The 22,606-nt window shown below is 43.2% G+C and overlaps 1 protein-coding gene across 2 annotated transcripts; it reads left to right on the top strand.

The window, feature by feature from the left end:
* The first annotated feature begins 258 nt into the window (after positions 1 to 258).
* smoc2 (SPARC related modular calcium binding 2) lies at positions 259 to 21,799 on the top strand. Of its 2 annotated transcripts, none has more exons than XM_026190559.2 (13): positions 259 to 736; positions 6,269 to 6,431; positions 8,318 to 8,424; positions 8,628 to 8,727; positions 10,050 to 10,094; positions 12,301 to 12,348; positions 13,089 to 13,163; positions 14,701 to 14,887; positions 15,915 to 15,997; positions 19,787 to 19,886; positions 20,127 to 20,374; positions 21,074 to 21,108; positions 21,255 to 21,799. In XM_026190559.2, the coding sequence occupies exons 1-13, from the start codon at positions 662 to 664 to the stop codon at positions 21,276 to 21,278; spliced, it is 1,290 nt and encodes a 429-aa protein (XP_026046344.1). In that variant the 5' UTR covers positions 259 to 661; the 3' UTR covers positions 21,279 to 21,799. The 2 variants fall into 2 exon arrangements, with proteins under 2 accessions (XP_026046344.1, XP_026046347.1); XM_026190562.2 differs by having other exon boundaries at positions 12,268 to 12,348.
* The last annotated feature ends 807 nt before the right edge of the window (positions 21,800 to 22,606 follow it).

The raw sequence follows: 22,606 nt of genomic DNA, 5'->3' as shown, positions 1-22,606 counted from the left end.
GTTTTTTTAATCTGTATTGTGTGAAACTCAGGGGCTTGTCTAACTTTGTTTTGAGAATTGTATATAGCCGTATAATCAAAAAATTGAATGTGATTGCGTATGCGTCCACCAGAACGAAAATGTATTTGCTGATCCACCTAGCAGACACTTTCTGACCCCTTCCTGTGTTTTCTCTTCACTGGGGTTGAGCATCCTCACACCACTTTCTTGCGTGAAAGAAAAGAATACCTGACGTGTTTGACTACCAGCAGCTGACGGCGTAAGCTTACGCCTACCTGACTGACTAGGGGACCCGCCTGCATCCGATAAGGGATCTAGTCCACAGAATCAAGTGTAGCAGAAAAGGGGGTGTGGAGAAACGAAGTTGAGTTAAAGAGAGGGAGAAAGAGACACCGTGGGAGGGGAAAAGGTCAGGGACACGGGGGGGTTTATCGGACTGCCAGAAATAAGGAGCGTGTCTACACAAACGGGCTGGCAGACGAAACCAAGGAAACGACGTGAAATACACCACCGACCCCCAGTGACTTCTTCGAAAGGACTGGTGCGGATTTTAAACAATTTTTGACTTCTCCCATAGACAGTTTTGCGCCTAGGTGAACTCCTGCCAACACGATTTTGGACCGTGCGTAATTTGGAGAGTATATTACCACGCTGCGTCAGGATGCGCATCTGTCCACTGCTGGTCTTCCTCTGTCTACAGTGCGCTGGAGGCGTTCAGAAGTTCTCCGCTCTCAAGGTATGAGGAGGCACTTAACTCCCGGAATGAATGTCATTCAATTTCATGAGTAAAAGTTGTTTTAAAGGGAAAGGATGTGCTTGTGCTTTCTATGAATAAAATTCCAAAATTCACAATCTGGAAAGTATTTTTTAATATAAAAGAAATAGTTCCTACGCACCCTTTTCTTAAAAGTCAAGCTTCTTGTGATCTATTTAGTCTAAGAATCTGAAATAATAAAATAGTCAATACCTATAATGACGCATTTGAAGTCAATTACTACTACACTGTGCCACATTCTTACACCGAAGTCTGAGTCTGAGGTTATCTTGCTCTAAAAGAAGTGGGCTGTATTAGTCGGATGTTTTATATGAGGCAGAAATCCATTTTAGAGCTCAAGAGAGCATCAACTAGAGCTGTGCACTGAGAAAATGGCTCTGTGTTTTTTGTCAGTCATGTAAACTGAGCGCCACAGCTTACAGAGTGTTGGCACAGCAAAGGCTACAGGTTTGTAAGCAGTTGGTGGGTGTGCAGCAGATCCTTTGCAGGTTTGGTTTTGCTGCTGTAACCTGCCTGCCAGCTTCTCGGCTCTGCTGCCTTTCTGTCTGGTTTGCTCCTGTTGTTCTAGTTGCTCTTCAGAGGCTGAGCTGCCGGGATCTTCTGCATTAAAGCACATGGCATTGTTTACAGCAGCATCCTCTCCATCTTACATTAAACTCTGACAGAAAGTGCATCTTCTGGGGAATTTCATGGCCATGATCAAGTGCAGGTACAGTGCTAAAGGACACTTAATAGAGAGTGGAATGTGCATTGTCAGAGGCTCCCCCTTTTGATTTAGAGGCTGATGTGACAGCCACCTCTCCCAGCACCAGTATTTATGGTTCTGGAGAAGATGCCTCGGTATCCAATTGGAAACAAATGGCCATGAGTTGTTAACCTTCAGGTGAAGGGTCGGAGATCCTTTCTGCCTGACGGCACTACAGAGTTGTGGAATGTGGGAGGAAGTGTTGTACTGAGCAGATGCTTCACTGAGTTGATACACACAAACACACACACAGACCAAGGCTACAGATAATTAGTGTGAGGAGCGTTTCTCTATTTGTGCCATGGTTGATACCATTTACTGTCATTTAATAGAAAGGTTACACAGGTGTAGCTGTGTTTGTGGTTGTGTGGATATGACACATTATCTGCTGTGCTCTGGAGACGAGTGTAAGAACGAGAAACTTCTCTACTTTGTTGCGTGCCTCAGTTTAATTTTGTTTCATATTGTGTGCCGTACCTCCCAACACGGGCTAATCAGACTGTCTTTAGTGGAATAACACATGAAACTTTCTTATACAAAGAAGGTTGCAAGTGATTAATGGCTTATTGTCTAACATATACAGGAGAGACCATTACTAGTTAAAAGAAAATGTCTTCATGTTATATTTTGTCCATATTTGAGGTCAGACAGGCAGTTAAATATATGAGATATTTGCCCAGGGTTATTCATGAGACCAATTTTTTCCATTGTTTATGGAAATATGAAATAGTGTGTGAGAAGATGAGGGCACACAGAATAGTGGCTGCCTCATTTTCAAATCTTTATGTAGAAATCTTGATCTAACATGGGCCCTGTTGCCCCCCAAGTGCTTTCCTAAAATTTTCCACCTGCTCAAAGAGGCGGGTTTCTTTATCACATGACTATCACTGGCCTTTTGCGACACCTCCTTTTCTTTTTAACATCTTTCAAAGCAATTAAATGCCTTTTTCCTTTGATTGAGTTAGTAGGCTGGTTAAAGGCTGACACTTTCTTCCCTTTCCACCATGCTGGAAACTAATGATTCCCTTTGCATCCTAGCATCCACACAGGAAACTCCCGGCAAGGGCATTTAACACGTTTGCCACAGCTCTCAGCTGGGGCCCCCATTGACCCTGTGAGGCTGTGGTGTGAGGGGCCTCTCAAGGCGCTGGAAGCAGGGGCCTCCCAGCCCAGAAGGCTCTTATCAGCCTACAATGCGCTCTCTGCTGGAGGTTCGCCTCCTCCATACCCCATTCAATCCCACAATGCCGTCGAGCCAGGGGGAGGTAATAGGATTTGATTTGTATGCTGGTTGATCTTAGAAAAAAAAAATTTCCCTTACACTCCACCCGCCTCGCCCTCTCTTGCCTGTCTCTTGTTCTTTTGCCAACCTCCTGTATTATTAGAGCAGATGCAAAAAGCATCTTCCAAGAGAGATCCCACAAAGAACAAAAGGAAAAAATCATGAGAGAGGCCAAATAAAGAGAAAGGCAAACAGAGAAAGTGAGCGCCAGATGTCTGCAAGTAGACGGGAGTGGGATTTGAGCAATAAATTGATTTGAGTCAAAATGCGTGTTCAGACTTGCACGAGTCTCCTTTTATGATAATTCAGGGTGGAAGTCTGTGCCGCATGTAGCTGAAGCAGAGGCCATCCATCACTCTCCACCATGTTCCTGTGCAGGATGATGGTGTCGACTCAGAGAGGCTGGAATGAGACATCAGGGGAGTGTCGGGGCTCTGCCTCAGCCTCACCCATCCATCACCACAGGCAAAAAACACACAGAGATCTGTAGCAGAGAGCTAACTACAATTAGGTGGACACAGGAGGAAGAAGCCCTCAAAGCACCATTAGTCTCCAAAGTTTCTTCCTCTCCCTCACTTTCACATCTTATTTTTTTGTACTTCCTTCAGTGTGGCCAACTTTGAAACGACTTAGAAATAAATACTCGGATGTCTGAAACTGAGTCTGGGTGGTTGATTTCATGGGTGGCTGATTTCATGATTTCAACTGTGTTTTTCCATGCTGCGTTCTTGGAGCTTCACTGTAAACTTGCTGGAGCTTGGCACTATGCTGTGTGTGCTGGAGAGCAGACTTCTAGCAGGATGCTGAGCCGCTGAATGACTCTGTTTGCGATGTCAGTCTGCTGGCTGGCAGGGGCTAATGCTGGTGTAGTGGCAGTACATTGGCTGTGGCAAGTGCTGGACAGTCACCACCAAGTGGGGTTGGATGCTCTAAGACACCATCAGTGTAGTAATTGGCTTCAGAACTGTCTGAATGTGAAGGGGGAGCTATGAGAGACTTTCTGTGTTGAATACGTATGCCCTCCTTACCTGTGTGTGAAGCTAGTAGCACTGGAGAGAAGAGGAACAGAAGGAAGGGAGGATTGTACTAATGGGACTCTGTCAGTTAAATGCAATGATGCAAATAATTCAAACAGCTGAGAGATGCAATGAGGGAGTGGGGGCAGGACATGTAAGATCTTGTGTTTATCAAGAGCGAGCCAAATACATAAGCAACCAAAAATAGAACATCTTAAGTGTTTAGTTGAAGACAAAAAGTGCAGATGTTTGTTTCAAATTCAATCTTGATTTCACTAATATTTTATGAACAGGAATCTTCTGCACAGATCAATTAAATTCAGTTTCATTCATATAGCACCAAATTATAACAACCATCACCTCATGGTGGAGAGAAAACTCCAACAATCACACCAACTCTCCATTAGCAAGCACTTGGCAACATTGGGAAGGAAAAAGTCCTTTTCAGCAAGAAGAAATCTGCGGCAGAACCAGGCAGCCATCTGCCACAACTGGTTGGGGATAAGGGGAGGAAGACAAGACAAAAGACACGCTGTGGAAGAGTGCCAGAGATTGAGAATAACTGATGATTAAATGCAAAGTGGTGTATAAACAGAGTTAGAAGATGTGAGAGAGGAGGAAATGTTCAATGCATCATTGGAAGCCCCCAGGAGTCTAGCCCTAGAGCAGCATAACTAAGAAAGGGTTCAGGGTCACCAGATCCAGCCGTAACTATAGGATTTATCAATAAGAAAAGTTTTAAGCTTGATCTTAAAAGTAGAAAGGGATCCAAAGTGGGAGCTTATTTGACAGAAGAGGGGCCTGAACGCTGAAGGTTCTGCCTCCCATTCTACTTTTAAATATCTTAAGAACATCAGAGCTTGGAGTCACAGCAAAGTGTTCTATATTGATCAGGTATCAATTAGAGAGAGCAAACATATAATGGATAATTTCCCCAGTTCTGCCTTAAAAGGATAACTGTTTGATGATTTGTGACATGTTATTACAGACAGTAAGAGTAAGACCTCTTGTTTATTTCAGAACAACAGACTATAAATGAATGTAGCCCCAAAAATCATCTCCATCTACATTGTGACACTGTATAAAGCTTCTTGTCTTCCTCGTGACAGTTTTATACTTACCCTTCGAAAATCTTTGATTCATTCCAACACATTCATCTTCCCCCTCACAGCTCCTTCTTCTAGTGTGTTTGAACGGGCCTACCATCTCTGATCTACCCATTGGGAGATTTATGAGCATGGTTGACAGAGTGTATCTGTGTTACCTCCCCCCCACCCCTCCCTCCCACTGGCCCAGGGCAACTTTACCTTACCTGTTAACCCTCTTCCAGGTGCATGCAGCCCTGCAGCTCTGCCTGTCAGAATGCGGGGGGTGGGGAGGGGGAGTTGCCCCTCCTCCTCCTCAGTATATTTGTAAGATGTCAGACACAACAAATTTTGTCTTTGGCATTACCACAGCCTTTTTAGCAAACGGTTTTTGCCACAGATTGATAAGTGGGAGTGGATGAAAGTTCCCACTTGTCTGTCTATCTGTCTGCCGTATAATAGATGACATGCAGAGATTTTTGGGGTGTTTGTGAATCTAGGAAAATTAGAACAAAACAACAGTGTCTCATATGTGCAATTATTTCTATTAAAAGAGGAGACAAAAGTTCACCGAGGTATTTCTCTGTGGATAAGACTGACTGAAAGTGCACCTGCATCTGCATGAGTATCAAGTTTGTTTGTTTTTTGGGTTTTTTTCAGTCTGCCCAAAGTGAATGAATCATGCAAACTTTATGAAGCCGCTCACACTGTAGCAGCACAAACCCCGCTGACATCTAGTTTATTCAGGTACCCATTCGCTGTCTTTTAATTCATTGTAGCCGTCACAGCTTGTTGCCACCCCCCACCTTTTCCACCACCACGGCCCCATTGTGTGGCCTGGCGAGGGAGTTTCATACCGTGGTGGCAGATACAATGGTGGCATTGACACAGGTGATCCGATGCGTTGAGCCTGGATTCTCCTGTCCTTGTTCCTCTTTTCATGGCTGAGTAAAACATCCTTAGCAGTGATTCCAGGTGAATACCTGTGCAGGTGTTGGCACAGACAAAGAAAAGAGGAAGTGTTAGTCAAGTCCTCTTTAGCCCTTTAGACAAAGACAAAGCACAGCTGCACCTTTGCAGATTTGCAGCAACACTGCCCCATCTTTGTGTCTGTCTTGTACAGATTATCAGTGTCTTCTTGCACTTGATTTTTAATAATAGGCATTTTTTTTTCTGTTGTAGCTTGTTTTCACAAAAATACATTTTGCTCCACCAGCACCAGCTCCCAGCCTTCCTAAATTCCTCAAAACTCCTACCTGTTGGTGTGCAGATTAAAATGTTTTGGTGCAGAGTACACTTATTCCCAGAAATGGCTCATTTAGCAACTGATTTCTCTGCTTATCTCCTCCCTTCTCACTTGTGCAGTTCCTGCGGGTGGATCAGGATAAGGATTGCAACATGGAATGCAGCGGAGCTCCTCGCAAGCCCCTGTGCGCCTCCGATGGCAGGACCTTCACATCGCGCTGCGAGTACCTCCGAGCCAAGTGCCGCGACTCCCAGCTGGAGGTCAGCCGAGGGCCATGCAAAGGTCAGGTCATGAGTCACGCTTCATCGCCGCCTGATGCTCTCAAATGCACAGAGGGGGGTCACAGTAGAAACTTGTGGGTTAAATTCATTTCAGCATAATTGATTCTTTGAGTGGTGGGAGGACAAGTGGGTTTGACACTGTAGAAGTGGGGGCTTACTGCTGCCTGCGTGGTTTTATAATTTCACACCATTTGTGTGATGAGAGACGCATCATTAATTTGACAAATCATGAATTATTTTGATTACATGAGTGATTTCCTCATTTATGGAAATTGCAGAAATATCTTGACAAATCGTGACAAAGATTTCATCATCCTGGATGTAAAGCTTTATATATATGATAAGTTGAAGAGAGGGAAAGGGAAGGAGAGCCTGTGAGGTCAGGAAGCTCACACACTCTCTCATTGTTAGTCGTTGAAGGAAGGAAGAAGAACCCATACACCCCAGTTCTTCAGCCCCGAACCCTTTCACCCCTGCCCCACAGGCTCACTCTATACTGCTAGTTCATCGCTCTGTAGACTGGGGACAATGACCCATTCTTACCGCATTACATTAGACCTCTAATACAGGGAATGTGAGCAAAAAAGTTTGCTTAAAAAGAGGTGTCATATGATGGAAAAGCATTCCACAATTTTATGCCCGTGCTGGGTTTCCATGGCAACGTCTCTAAGCGGACATCTGGATGTGGCGGACAGTGCCGGGACGCAGAATAGAGGATTCCAGCCAGGAAGCTGAAAGGCACGAGGGTCCATGAAAGTCGTATTGTATGCGTCAATAACATCGGGTCTATAAGAGTTTGGACCCCCCTACTGCTTCTGGATAGGGGGGCGGGGGGCGGAGTATAGACACAGCAACAGCACCCGAAATAAACCGGAGGTCTCGCCTTGCCTAAAAGCACAGAGATGGGATTGTGCAGATGGTGAGAGTGGCACCACATTTGTTTTCTATCACTGTGCTAGGATGATTCAAGTGTCCTGTCATTTTTTCCAGTCAGCTTTTTGGTCAGAGCCCCCTGGAGAAGGATGATGGTTTTGGGGTTTTCCACTGCAGCTAACTTTAGAGCTCCTCAATTCACTATTTTCCTCCCTCCAGAGCATCCAGCATCTTGCCTGCTCTCCTCACCAGTCAGCAAAACGCACACACACAAAGGGTGCACACTAGAGTAAGAGAAAGCAGTGCACATGGCTAATCTACCTAGAAGCCATGCTGGCAACAAGACTGCCATCAAACTGGTGAATGTTTTTAAACTTGGCATTAATTATTGTTTCAGTGCGATTTGAAGCCCATCCAGCACTTTGCAGTAGCTACTGCATTACACTGAGTTACCATCAGACTCATTTGTACAGCTGCTGCTGCTGGCCAGGTGAGATAAAGCAGCTTTGGAAGACTGGTTTGAGGGATGTGCAAAAACTGGAGGCACACTTGGATGAAAAGTTGCTGAGTTTGAGAGGACAACCTTGGCTGAACCTCTCAGACGGTCGAGGTTTTTAGAGGAGAGTGAGGCAGACTCAGACATTAAGGAAGGGTCAGGTTTTCCCCGTGCATCAGCCCTTTTCTTGGGTGACTGGAATGTTCTTACAAGAGCAGCATGAGCTGTCTCGCTCAGTAATGGCTTTACCACCAGGCGGTGTGCAGGCTTGCCTGACTTGTCCTAATAAGAGTGGGGGTGTTGGTTCTATTCCCAGCCACACAAGTATCTGCTGCTTCCGAAATGTCTTGAATTGTTTCCCCCTCCGTCGCTGCTCTCTCCCTGCATGTTTCTTCTATTCTTCATCGTCTGTAAAATTCGACATCTTCTTCTGACTTTTTAAGTATGTTGCTTACATAGTTGTGGACCATAAGAAAATAGCGTGTCTAGTGATTTTGCTGATTTGTGATGCTCCTCAGATACATCCAGATGTGTAGCAGAGAAGAAGTACACAGAGCAGCAGGCCAAGAAGCTCTTCCCACAGGTCTTTGTGCCTGTTTGCAACCCTGATGGCACGTACAGCGAGGTAACGAACAACACTCTATGAATTATATTAACTTTACTGCACAAGCCAAAGCTAACAACCATACCAACAGTCAACATTTTTCTAAAAATTCTCATTTGTTCCGCACAAATAAAACTCTTCTTTCATTTCATTTGATTCTAACATGATGGGTTTCCAAATGCAGCTTGTACTGACTCTGTGTGTGTATGCTGTTTTGATTGCAGGTTCAGTGCCATAGCTACACTGGATACTGCTGGTGTGTTACCCCCAATGGCCGGCCAATCAGTGGCTCAGCAGTGGCCAATAAGAAACCTCGATGCCAAGGTCAGTAAAACCCAAGTCTTTTCAGATTTGCAGTTCTCAGCTCTTGGCATCTAATTTTGTAATATGCTTGACGTATGACACTTGGTTTCAGTAATTCAGTGTAGCAATGATGATAAATCAAAGTCAGCACAGCATAAAATGGCATTTTATGTTTGTGTGGGGGTGTAGCATTCAGTCCTGTGGGAAAGCGGTCAGCGAGTGGACTGACGGCCAGAGGGTTCGAGGGCCATACGAGGACTGAGTGTTGCTCAAGGCATGGGGCGTTAGTAAAAATAAGCCTGGCAGAAAATCTGTGCTGCAGAATTGAGAAACGAAGTTCAGCTGCGAGGAATGTAAATGTCACTGGAGGGTAGCATCTGCCAAACACTATGAACACTGCTGTTAGCTCTTTACAGATGTTGGATGTGGTTTATCCTCTTGAGATTCATCACAGGATGTAAAACTTGTACCCACCATTGTACTCTATACTCTTTGGTTAACTTACCTTCACTGTCTACACACAGACTATACATTGGTCTATTTTCATTTATAAATCAATAACTGAATTGCCACCATTGTATCTAACTTCCTGTATGTCACCTAAACAGAGTAATTACAGCCTCCGCTCACAAGCCTTTATTACATTCACTGTTCCCTCACCACATACAGAACTTGGGGAAAAAGCATTTTCTTACAATGCTCCTTATACTTGGAGCAAATTGCAACAGGATTTGAAGCTGTGCAGTTTAACTGAACTCAAGGAATTTAAACAAATTCTAAGGACAAAGGAGAAAAGATTACTGGATGGCCGTTCCTGTTCATGATGTGTTATTGTTACTGTCTTTTTAGTTTTAGTTGTATTTTTCCAGTTAGCTGATTATATGACGTGTATGTTTTAACATATTTAAAACAGGTCAGTCTTGAAGATGACGCACTGTCTCTCCCATTGTATAAGTAAAGGTGAAATTTAAAAATATCAAATCCCTTTGCATCTAAGGGGCTGCCTTGTAGTTTGTTGCTGTCTCAATAGTAAGAAGCCTGCAGAAGTAATATTTGCTGCAGCAGTGTTTCTGCTGCATTTGGCAGGGTTAGGGTTAGGGTATGGGGGTAAGCTGATATGAAGCCTAAATATTTCATAAAACACATTCCAGCTGACTTGCAGCGTGTTACTTTTAAATTAGGTGGCTTTAATAAAAGTGGGTAGGGGGTTAAGAGTTACCGTGTGTCAGCCTATTTTATTCTTAAAGCGTGCCAAAGATTTCCAATCTGTTGTCTCTGTCAAAAAGGAAAAATCAGCAGCACGGTTGTGAATGTTTAGTTAATTTGAGCCTTTTGCTTTTCAGGATCAAAGCAGGAGAAGACAACCACAAGAGAGCCTGGTAAATCAGGTGAGAATTCAAGAAAAGTTCCCCCTCATAGGCACGCTGGCTCCTTGGCGATGCATGTTTGCTTTTGTGTTTGTTCGTGTGCATGTATGTACCTATCAACGCTGGCACTGAGAATGTGTGTGTGTGTTCCTTTGTATCTGTCTATTTGTCTTCATCTTTGTCAGAGATGTTCAAGACAGGTCGCCTGTTTAGGCTTGCCTCACTAATATTTTGTCAATTCATGAACGTTCGAGCTGCCTGAAGGCTGATATAAAAGCAGTCTTGAGTTAAGAGTGTGTGATAAACTTTGCACACCACTGGCAGCTTTGGTGCCTATAACTTGCTTGTTGTCTTTACCAGGCAAGCAGCAGGAGCAAGACCGGAGGACCGCTGACTTATCTTAAGTTCTCCTTCACTAACCTCTCTCCATTTTGGTTCCTTTTTCAGCCACAGTGTCATAAGATACAGCGAAATGTTCACACTCAAGTCTACTTTTTCTGTGTCTCTCATCAAGCATCTTCCCTCTTCCAGATATACAACCACTAAGCTTCCCTGTGACTGCGCTCCAAAATTTGTATAGCTTTCTCATCTCTTAAGAGACAATTTGTTTAACTGCTGTGATTTGACTCACAAAGAGTACAATTTGGGTTCATTCAGATTGACTCATTATGTGATTGTATGTGACAGTGCATGGTTGCATGAGAGAGAGAGAGAAAGTGTGTGCACATCCACTTGTGTTTGTCAGATGGGTTATTCCTGTCAGTGTGACATTCATGTCTGTGCCTCTCTCTCGCTCTGTCTCTCTCTTTCTCTCTGTGTAAACAGTCTTGGGTATAGCGTCTGTCTGAACCCAGCCAAGTCATTACGCATAGATCAAGTGGGAATGCAAAATTTGAGAGAGGAGGTGGGATTGTGGGAGAAGGAAAGAGGGAGGAAAAGAGGTGGAGGGGTTGGTTGTGGTTCAATCTGAACTGGTTGGATAAACAGGGTGGTGAAAAGCAGAATAAACTGTAGGTTTGTGGTGTGCCAGCGCTCAAAATAGCAGTGATTGCATCAATATTTTGATTCAGCAAAAGCCCATCAGTAAAAAAAAATAAAGAAAAAAGAAGCCATTTCACAGCTGCCTTTGCAGCATTTCTTAAAGTAGGAAGAGATGTGCACTTAGCATTTTGCAATAAAGCCATTTCTGTTACTTGACTTAACAAATTCACATGCTGGAATCATATGCAGCTGACGACTGACAAACAGCAGTAAAACTAATGCCATATGACCACAAATAGCACGGGGGTTTCCTGGCACATGCTTAAAGAGGTGTTACAGTCATGTAAAAGGCCACAAAGTAAAGATAGGCCATTAGTGGTTTATCATAAATCCAAATCATAAATGCACTTTTTGAAATGGCATTTCCATCCTTGAAGTGAGCAGAGTAATAACACGTCTGCCTCAGTTATTTACACTGCACACAGACTCTACGTATTTTTATCCACCTTACGTGTTTGAGGAGATGAATGGCTGCCATAACTGTATTTGACTTTGCCATGGAAAGTCATTGTTAAAGAAAATGTATTTGAGCCTAATCCCTGTTTGTGGAGCCAACCATTAGAGATTCTCTGACTCATACATTAATGGGGCTTTACTTCAAGCAGGAGGAGTGACCAGTTCTGAGGTTAACCACACCTACAGCCATGGTTTCACCCGAAGCGCTCCAAAACCTCCATCGCTGTCTCTCACCACAAATCAAACAAACGGAGACCAAACAAACATACTCAGTTCTCCCGCTGTTAATTGGTTCATCTGAAACTTGGCTACTGCATTTTAACCCTCTTCTGCGCCGCCGCCACCTCCGCACAGCTTTCCTAATCCAAGTGCAGGAAATGAAAGATTGAAGAAGAACATCAGGGACAATCAGTCCTAATTCTCTCTTAATTTACTATAATTGATCAAAATCTGTCCTCTGTAGCACTGTGATCTCCCTCCGTTGCATGACGTGATACCATTGGAATATGTGACCACTACATTCCTAGCTTTCCTTTTCTCATATTGCAAGTCACATCTTTCAGTTTTCAGCACACGTGCAGCCTCTCTTGGTCATTTTTCATCCCTCTAACTCTGCTTCCATCCTTCTTGACCGGGCAATGTGCAAATCTCACATAGTTCAAGTGTTCTCTAATCTAGCGTACTCTCGTAATTGTAGTCTCCTTGCAAATATTCTCCATTCTAAATGCAGATGACACCGACCTAGTGATCGATCCTCAGCCTCCCGAACACGAAGAAGGTGAGCTGTTATTCATCAGACTGTGAGTAAAAAATGTTTGGTCCTGTGCCTGTGTTTACTGACATACCGCTGACTGACTCAAAAGAAAAAAACCCTTAAATGGGCAGAAGAGCCTGCCCGAGTCAGTTACAGCACCATGCTCCAAAAAGGTCACTGTGGAAAACGTTATAGTAAAACACTGTTTTGTAATGATGAGATATGATGAAATTTTTTTTCTTGTGTATTGTATACAGCAAGTGAAGCATATTTCATTCTAAAGCATAGTCCAACAGTAGCATAAGAAAATGAGTCATTAAATTAGTATTATCGAAATCTGCCAGAAATATTGAACTTGTCAGTTAAATAACCAGCAGCTATGCAGTAGCAGGAGGATGTGGTACTTATATATGTAGAAAAGTTGCTTCCCACGTTTTACTTCAAAGATAAAGAATGGAAAGCTGCTGCATTTGAGCACTTTTATAACTAGTTTATATATTTTTTGAGCAAAGTAGCGTTTTACGGCGTCACGCTAATGCGATCATTTGATAAATAATAGATTCTAGCCTACCCACCCATCTTTTGATGCTATAACTCTGGTCACAGCTTTCATATGCAATTTATTATCCGCATCCACTGCAGCAGTTTGAGATATGATAACCTTCATGTGCATTTTACAGGCTGTGAGTTTTGGTTTGCTTCAGATGATTTACGAGCATGTGTTTGACTGAAGCTAATGAAGCTGCCTTGGTGATTTCTTTCAGATAGCAATTCCCAGTACCCCACTCTGTGGACGGAGCAGGTTCGCAGCCGACAGAACAATAGAACCAGAGCACCATGTGAGTTTTCAAAGGCCGCTTTTTACTTAATGATGGCGAGCGGGTGTTTGCAAACCTCAACTGAAAGCCCGCTGTGTTTTTCCAGCTTGTGTGAGCAATCGTGGTTTGAGGCTGTTCCTGTCTTTTAAGGACAGATGGCGGGTTGTGAAACCAATACATCTTGGTGTTGGAGTGCGTCAGGCTTTGAGGATCTGCTTCTCTGTGGTTCTTCTCATTGCAGCGTTCCTGTAAATATCCTCACATGGCACGGGCAGATGATTTTCTGTCAGTCGGCTTGGTCAATCCTGCTCTCTTTTTACAAACACGCGCGTTAAGCTCAGTTGTCTCGGAAATGTGCAGCTTTTCGTAACAAACAATAGTATTTTAGGCTGGCCTAGAGACGAGAAACTTCTGTGCATGTGTGCATTTCTGTGTGAATCCCATTATCATAATTTACAACCAATAAAAAGCTTGAGAAATGCAGCATTGATGGTTTTGATTACCACATGCTCTTTGGGGTATTGGGGTGAAAAAAAACCCCACCCGCTCCAACAAAGAGAGCCCATACGGAACAACTGGAGCGAAGAAAGTTGGTTGAGAAAGTGGGGAGGCATTTCATTTGGTCTCTTTTGTGTGGGTAAAGATCTCTAATGAAAATAAACAAAGAAAAGGGATATCCATAATCCTGCAGAAGCCTGCGAGCCTTGAGGCAAGCACCGAAAAGAGGAAGAGATAAAAATCCCTCATGGCCAGAAGAGCTCTCCTTCCATTCCTCTGTTTAATGCGGCTGCTGTGCAGGAAAAAAAAGTCTGATTAGATCCTGCTGAGGCTCAGTAAAATCCCATCAAGCCACTTCATTTTCTGTATGTATGGATAAAAGACAGGAACGTGCACTTTTTCAGGGGAATTCTGAACATATAAACATATAGGTCTGTGGTACTTTACAGTATTCTGCAGCTATGTGTCGGTCTGTGTGGGTGTTTGACAGCATAGCCCCAACTGACCACTGTGCTGCCTTTGTCCTGTCTGTTTCTCTCGCTGTCACACACATCCACAAAGGGCAGTTGAGTGTCCAAATATTTACTTAACTTGGGGCACGGGGAGCCCGTGCTTAGTCATTAGCCCGTTAATGTCCGTAAACAGTGCCATGGGGGGCTGATATAGCAGTCTACACACCCTGTCTCCGAGCGCTCGTCCTCCACCCCTTTGTCTTCTTCCTCCTCCTCCTCGGGGATTTGCAGCAATGGTTAGAATGGAATGAGAGAGCAGCTGCATGCGTTTTGCTTTTATACAGAAATTAATTCAACCATAATGCACGTTGTATAATTCCAAATGTGGTTGCCAGATCTGGTTAGGACTAAGTCCAAATTTAAACTTCAAACATACCCTCTTGTTCATATCAAATGTGCCTCTCTGGAGTGAGTGTTTGCCAAGTCACACAACCCAGACCATCAAAACAAAAGCTCAGGTTATAGACCACATGCATGTGTGCTTACGTTCTTGTGACCAATACGCTAATACCTTTGCTGATTCCTATATAACCTCTGATCTTTCCCAGCCTCGTCATGTGACCAGGAGAAGCTTTCTGCCCAAGAAGAGGCAAGGCAGCACAAGAACGACGCTGTATTTGTACCAGACTGTGCCCAAGGAGGACTTTACAAGCCTGTCCAATGCCACCCCTCTACTGGCTACTGCTGGTGTGTGCTTGTGGATACTGGACGGCCCATACCTGGGACCTCTACAAGGTGGGCAAAATATCACCTACAAAAAAAACAACGTGGTATACAGATATTTGCACCTTTATGTGTGGTACTTAATTACCCTGTGCAAATATCCTTGGCATTTATTGCCTTGTTCTGTGTGGGAAACAAACTAAAAAGTTGCTACACAAAGCAGGTAAGTGATCATTAGCCAAGCTTAACAGAGCAGAGAGGTCACAAGAAAGAGAATCTGCTCAACTAGATGACCTTGCATTTTGCCCTTTGGCAAGCATCTTCTGCATTAAATGTTCTAAAACTAGATTTGGAATTATCTTACAACAGGTCTTAATATCTGCAGGCTCTCAACCCTGCAAACTTTGAAAATACTGAAAAGAAGCTCTTAGAAAAAAAATAAATTTCAGAGATTAAAAACAGGTTTTCTATCAGGGATTTGTAAAACTGCATAAATGTCAGACTTGTGAGATTGCACGTCTAAGAACACACATGGACATCTCCATTGCTGATGGCGCAGAGTGTCTCGGTGGTCTGGTGAGTGGCAGGTCATAGGTCAGTGAGCCTGGCAGACTGGAGAACTGGTACACTCTTATTGAGCAGCATGGCTGGGTATCAAATTAACAAGGCTCCAGGCAGAGTGCCAGACAGCACATTAGCACGCATATGGAAGCATGGATTTTCTTCATTGTCCCAGGCCAGCTTTTGGCCCACTTGCACAGCAGCAATCTGGGCTCTGCGACGGAGACTGTGAAAGCTTCCTTGTGTCCCACGCTCCCTGTCTCCCACACTTCTATCTCCCTTCCCATTTCTATCCTCATACCAGCTCCAAATCCTTCCCCTCTTATTGGATGTGTTTCACAGCCCCTGGATTTGCCACAAAACAGTTATTTCTATCCCTAAGATTTAACTGCAATGGGTAATTGGAAAGCATGGGAGTCCTCTCTGACTTTACAGTAAAGATAGTTTCACTGTTATTGACAGTCCCTTTCACCCATTTCCCTTGATTGAACAGATTTTGTATTTATTTATTTTTTACGTGGTGCATTTTCTGTCACAGGTATGAACAGCCAAAATGTGATGGCAATGCTAGGGCCCACCCAGCTAAACCTAAGGACCATTATAAAAGCAGACATCTCCAAGGTAAGTTTTTCAAAACTGGACTCGGTCTCTGTTTTTTCTTTGTGTCCAGACCACACGGGGATGTTCCTCTGCAGCCTTCCTCTAACTGCTGCCTCGTTTCCAAGGTTGTGATAACAGTGCAACTATGCGTGTGTGTAAAACCATCATTAGTGCTGTTGGTCAAGGAAACGCTTGTTAAAAAGTTGAGGATTGCCAGACCCTGCCCTTCGTTGGTCAATAAGCAGGGAGATAGGGACAGATTGGGGGAGAATTCATCTTCGAGTGACATGGAAGCTGGAGCATAGTGGGATGAAAGCAAAGAGGTGAAACAGCAGGGAGGTGAGTGATAATGGATAATTGGATGCCAGAGATAGGTGGTGATCATGGGATTGATAACAGTGTAGATAACTATATTGAGGGCAGAAGATCACTTTGGGGGTGGAGGTCATGTAGCGGACTTAGTTACAGGTGAAACTCTGCTGGTGCTGGGTGCATATAGTATGTGAATGTTACTTACAAACATATAGGGCTAAATATTAATTAAATTACTGCATATTTCATTATTTTTAGGCATATTTAGAAAACAAACTACTTGCCAATACATTACTGGGCCTAAGCACTGAGGGGTTTTTAAGATGTTTTTCAGAGTTAAATTAGCTAATGTGTTACATTATCCTATCATTCACTGTTTTTACACACAAGCACACACATGCGCACAAAAAAGTTGTTCATTCATGTTCCGTAGGCTAAAACATTTGGCTAATTTATTGCTATATGTAGACAAAGTTAAAACATGATTTGGTGCTGCCTCACTTTCTCTTCATGCTGGAAGTAGGACTTGAACTAACAACTTTCTGCTGGAGACGCTAAACAGAATCAGGTCTCGGTAACCTGCCAAAAGTATCTGACTTACATGTGTCACTTTGGAAGGAAAATGCAGCTGCAGGACTCTTTTCAAGGAGACTTCTGCCGTGGTTAGTAAAATTTGGAAAACTGTCTCATGTCCAGTTTTCCTAAAGCAAGGGAGATATTACATTAAAAATAAGTCAAGTTGTAGTTAAAGTTGTTGTATGCACGTGGATCTTAAAATGATCTTCTTGCCCTGTGATGAAACTCACATTCAAAACCACACTGAGATGACTAAACCATTTTTAAAGATGCGCCAGCTTTCATTCGGCTGCACTCGCTTTTTTTACTCATCACGTAACTGCACAACTTGTACCTCTCATTAAGCCAAAGATAGGTGAAGTAGAGATACAGCGTTCAACCGCTGCCTACAACCAAATCACAGTTTAAAGATGAATGGTGCTTGGCTAATTTGCAATTTTTTTTGGTGGTTTAGTAAACATGTTAATAGTCCAGCAGCATGTGAACAGAGCCACCACTGTTCCAGTCCTCTCCACAACTGTTTATGTAAGAGTGCGCCAGGCCAGAGCTGAGCTCTCTGCTCGCAGGTGCTGCGTTTAGCAGGAGAGCAGCACTCTGTCTCTGCTCAAGCATCAATGATTCTTGTACAGTTAATATAAAACAGAGGGACATAGACAGACATAAATGGTTGGTAGACCACCAAATGCTATTCATCTTTTGCTTTCCAGAAAGTATGCGGTGGCAATGGGGGTAAAAAAAGAAAAGAAGAAAAAGCAGCGACGCTATCCCGTGAGAAAGACCCTAAGACTGAAACATTATGTCTCTGCATGTGTTAAGTTGCACAGACCGAATTTTAAACCTGTCAAAAAAAATCTGCACCTGATCAGTCAGTATGCTCATGCAGTAAAAAAAAAAAGAAGAAGAAGAAGAAGAAAAAAACGTAGCATCTTGTTTTCTTTATGAGCAATTGCGTCAATGGCTGTAAACCGTGTTACTGTACGATCCAGGTATAATTATAAACGTTGCCTTCACATTGCTGCAACCCATTTGCTGTTGAAGAGCTGGTGTTGAGAGGTTTATGGGGCGAGACTTGAGAAAGGAGCAACTTGCCCAGGAAGAGCCAGGAAAGTAAAGCTGAGTATTTGGCTAACTCTATCCCCGCAGCAGGCTCATGGGACAGCACTGGGGCAGGCGCTGGGAGCTGCGGCCGCGAGTGCTGACAGGGCTCAGCCCCATGTGGCTCCGTACAAAAACACTGCTCCTTACTGACAGTAACGCACAGGCACACACATGTAAACACGCACTTACACGCCAACTTTTTACAGGCCGCAGATATATGGAGGCTTGTGAATGGTGGTGCAGCTCTTTGCGTTTCAAAAAGAAAAAACATTGAAATCATGAAGGCTTTCTCAACCTGATTCTGTCCTGCAGCTGTCAAACTTTGGTATTACATAATTATAATTATTATGGAATAAGACAGCAGCCGTGTACTGCTGCAGCCTTGAAATGGACGGAAAATGGCCAGACACAATTTCCCTCAAATGACAGCAGGCACATTCGTGTCCTTCCCTTCAGCTAAACAGTGTCCAGACATACAGAAGCCGATCTGTCCCACCCCCACAGTGAAAGCACTGCTGCTAAGAGGAAACGACTGAAACATTACATGATGGCTTCCCTCCCTGAATGAATTGCAGACGTGCTAAGATTCCTGCAGCATTACAGAGAGCGCCGGTGCTCTCCATGAAAAACACTGAGCCTCAAACAAGTCTCACTGCATCCCACGAACCTCTCTTCATTTAGAAGCCAGATAAAAAAAACACTTTGCCTTCTGAGGGTGCAATTATTTGACTGTCTAGACTAATTTACCACAAGAAGGTCCACAAGGCACCATTTTGGCTATTATCAGGTGGGTCAGATATTTTACTGGGCAAGAGCCAGGGAGGGCCTACTAAAAGTTAAGTACAAGTCTGTTTAACGTGTAAAGGAGACCGCGGAAGAGTTTGGATGTGACTTTTTAAAACCTTGGTCTCGGTACAAGCTGCTAAAGCCCTGAAAGGTGGAGCAGAGGCTGGATGTTTATGCCGATGCTGGTCGCCACCTGTTAGAGACGCAAAGCATGCTATTATCTCCAACACAGGAGAATCGGGCCCCGCAGGCCTGGGCCATAAAAAAAGCAGAAAACTATGGACAATTTCTTCTTCTCCAACGGCGCAGGGAAACAAGATTGTGAGAAAGGAGAAAAGAGCTGGAATCCCTCAGGTCTCTGTAGCCTTCAGCTCTAAAGGAATAACTTTGGTCTCCTCACCCTTAAAATGGGCTCACAGACAATTACTGTCATTAGGGTCATTCACCCAGTGTTGTTCTTCATTTTAATTTTTTCCCATCAGTCTGCATGCAATAATGCTTTACTGTTAGTTTTTACTGGGTGGATAATGACACATTTCACCCTATAGGTTCATGGTCTGATTATATTGCCATTCTCTGTCAGTCATTTATAGAGTAACCCCGCCACACGTTGAACATCGCGTTCTAAATTTTGTCTGTTGCTCTCTGCTTGGATATCTTTAAAGCAAACACCTCAGTAATTAGTAAAATCTTGTTAATAGTAACAGGTATGCCTATACCTGTGGAAAGAAAAAACACTGCACAATGATTGGCAGGTTTCCTCCACTCCTCCACAGGAGGGGAGCTCTGATTCTTTATTGGAGCAACTGCGAGTGTCCTGGGTTTCTTTTCTCTTTTTATGTGACGTCTACATTAAAACTACGCCGGCTGTTACATGACATCCCTCCCCAGACATTTATTGGGCCACCTATGATGAGAGCATTTAACATTATTGCAAAGCTTTTTTTGGAAGAGAATCTCTTTGTTTGCACACTCGCTTTCATACAAGGGCATAATTCCTGCTTTCACACATCGATGTATCTGTGGTTGATTTTCCAGGCTGTCCCGGGGCTAAGAAAACAGAGTTCCTGACAAGTGTTCTTGACGCGCTGTCGACAGACATGGTGCACGCTGTCACAGATCCAGCATCTGCGGGAAGGTATGACATTTCAAAGTGTGTATATTCATGCTATGGTTAGTTATGGATCAGTGGGTTCAATCATTCACCACAAACACATAAATGTATGCCACTCACCAATTTTGAGTGCACTGAAAAGTGGGAAAAGCTTTTTTTCCCCACTGAGAGTGAGCGACTGCATTTCACTGAGTTGTTTTTTAGTTGCTGCATAAAGAGAGATGTGATTACTTGCTGATAATCTGATTTGTACCTGACCTTTAGGGTGGCTGAGCCAGACCCCAGTCACACCCTGGAGGAGAGGGTTGTCCACTGGTATTTCAGTCAGCTGGACAAAAACTCCAGTGGGGACATTGGAAAGAAGGAGATCAAGCCTTTCAAACGCTTCCTGCGCAAGAAGTCCAAGCCAAAGAAGTGTGTTAAGAAGTTCGTGGAGTACTGCGACATCAGCAATGACAAAGCACTGTCTCTTCAGGAGCTCATGGGCTGCCTTGGGGTGACCAAGGAAGAAGGTTAGATGAATGTAAACTAATCACCCTAAATTTGTGCTACATAGTTTTTTAAACCTCTCCTCCAAACGTTATTGCCCAGTAATGGGGCAACGAGGCACCAGAAAGATTTTGGGTTCATCCATATGACAAAGTGATGCACAAAGGGCAGTTATAATCACATTTCAAAAACAAAAATCCAACAGCAACATGTGACCTACGCCAAGTGATGACATAAAGCGGGGTGGGCAACTCCAGGCCTCGAGGGCCTGCAGGTTTTAGATATGTCATTGATCCAACGCAGCTGATTCAAATGGCTAAATGACCTCTTCAACATGTCCTGAAGTTCTCCAGAGGCTTGGTAATGAACTAATCATGTGATTCAGGTGTGCTGACCCAGAGTGATATCTAAAACATGCAGGACACCGGCCCTCGAGGCCTGGAGTTGCCCACCCCTGAAAAGAGTAAGCTAAGTTGTCTAATTAGCACTTGAATGGCATAATATAATGTTTTACAGCACGCTGTACCAGAGTCAGCTGGAAAACAATAGTTTTTAACCAACTAAAAACATTTAAGTGATAATTAGCCAGCTAGCACCTAGCTACAGTACTTGCAAATAACAGAATCCACTAACAGCAGTGCTTAATTACACAGCACAATTATACTCTGCAAAAGTTTCTCCATAATACTTCAAATTCATGTCACGTTTCTTTTATCCTAAAGGGTCCATACCAGGAGAAGGCTTAACCAGTAAACTAGTAAGTACACTCTTCCTTCATTGCATATTTCCAGCCTAACTGAAATGTTATTGTCTCCGGTAGTGTTGACTGAAGCAGTCCTTAAAATGTGTATTTCTGAAAAAGGGGCACATTCAAATGAAGTAACTTCAATTTCCTCTTCCTAGAATCCCTCAAAGAAGCAAGGCTAAGCCCTACAACAGTGATTTCCCCTCTCATCTGGAGAATCCGCCCTCACCAATCGGCAAATGGAAACCATAGTATTTGCACTTTGTACTTTAAAAAAAAAAAATGTAAATTCACTTTGTAGAAATGAGGTATTTAAACAGACTGCTGAATCTGTGAATTATGTAGTTAGCTTTTTATGTCCTGACAAAACAAAAAATATTTAACACATACAATGTATGTGTCCTTTTGTGTCTAAAAAGTGTACTTTTGAAAGTTGTCTAAGTTTTCATGTTTGATGTTACATTTTTGTGCCCATTTCTCCCCAGTTTACTTTTCTTCTTGTATTAATGAGATCGAGGTGTTTATACTGATCGTTTCCTACACAGCTACAATAACCTTACCATCTCTCACGTACTGACCTATTTCATCTTTTCCTGTACTTTGTAAAGCAGTTTGCAAGAATGTTTGGAAGATGCATCATAAACAACATTCTACATGTTCGCATATATTCATGATTACTAGAAATAAAGAACTCTTTTATATATTTTGCTCCTTGTGTCTGCTTAATGTGTCAAAGAGGAGGAATCAGGTCAGCGACTTTCTTTGGATCCAATTAGTCTTCTGTATTTTCCCTCGTTATATAAATCTTGTAATGTCTTTGCCATTTTGTCTTTTCTTGCTGTGTCTTTAATAAAACACCTTGTTGACACAGTGTTTAAGAGCCAAGTATTAGTCATACATAGCAGAGGTCGTGTATCATCCCATTTAAAGACAGTTTTCCAATTCCCCTAAGGCAACGTTGGAGAATTGAAAAAAATAGATGGTACTGTTTTACAGTTTTGTCATATTGACTGAAGACAGATAAATAGACTATTCTCAGCTCTGTACAGTATGAGTGCCCATTAGAAGGGCATTATATGAGCTTCTGTTTGTGTGCATGCGCATGTATGGTTGATTATGCTATACTTAAATGTAAACCCAAAGAGTCAAAATAAAGTTTCAATAGATTCTTTGTTAAGAAACAGCTCTGAGCTCAGAGCAGCCGTGACACTTTACACTACTGTACATTGTTCCTGCCTGATTATTTATTATGTTGAGGCTAAGTGGTAAGCTGTGGCTTTTCACACATACAATCCTCTATAGGGCTCAGCGGCTGACCTCAGGCTGACCTGCTCACTCAGGCTTATCCTCTAATTTATGATTAGCACATTGCTCTCCTTTCTTTGATATAATCCGACCCAATGGTCTGGTTTTAACACCACAGGGGAACCAGAGGAGAGATTATAACCGATGGTGGATTAGCTATAGATAACCTACGGCCTTTTTAAGTCCCCTCTCCATCCACAGCAAA

This window comes from Astatotilapia calliptera, chromosome 13 (assembly GCF_964374335.1).
Source record: "Astatotilapia calliptera chromosome 13, fAstCal68.1, whole genome shotgun sequence".
Classification (NCBI taxonomy): domain Eukaryota; kingdom Metazoa; phylum Chordata; class Actinopteri; order Cichliformes; family Cichlidae; genus Astatotilapia; species Astatotilapia calliptera.
The sequence above is the reverse complement of the archived record's forward strand: the minus strand, read 5'-3'. Positions and strand labels throughout refer to the sequence as shown.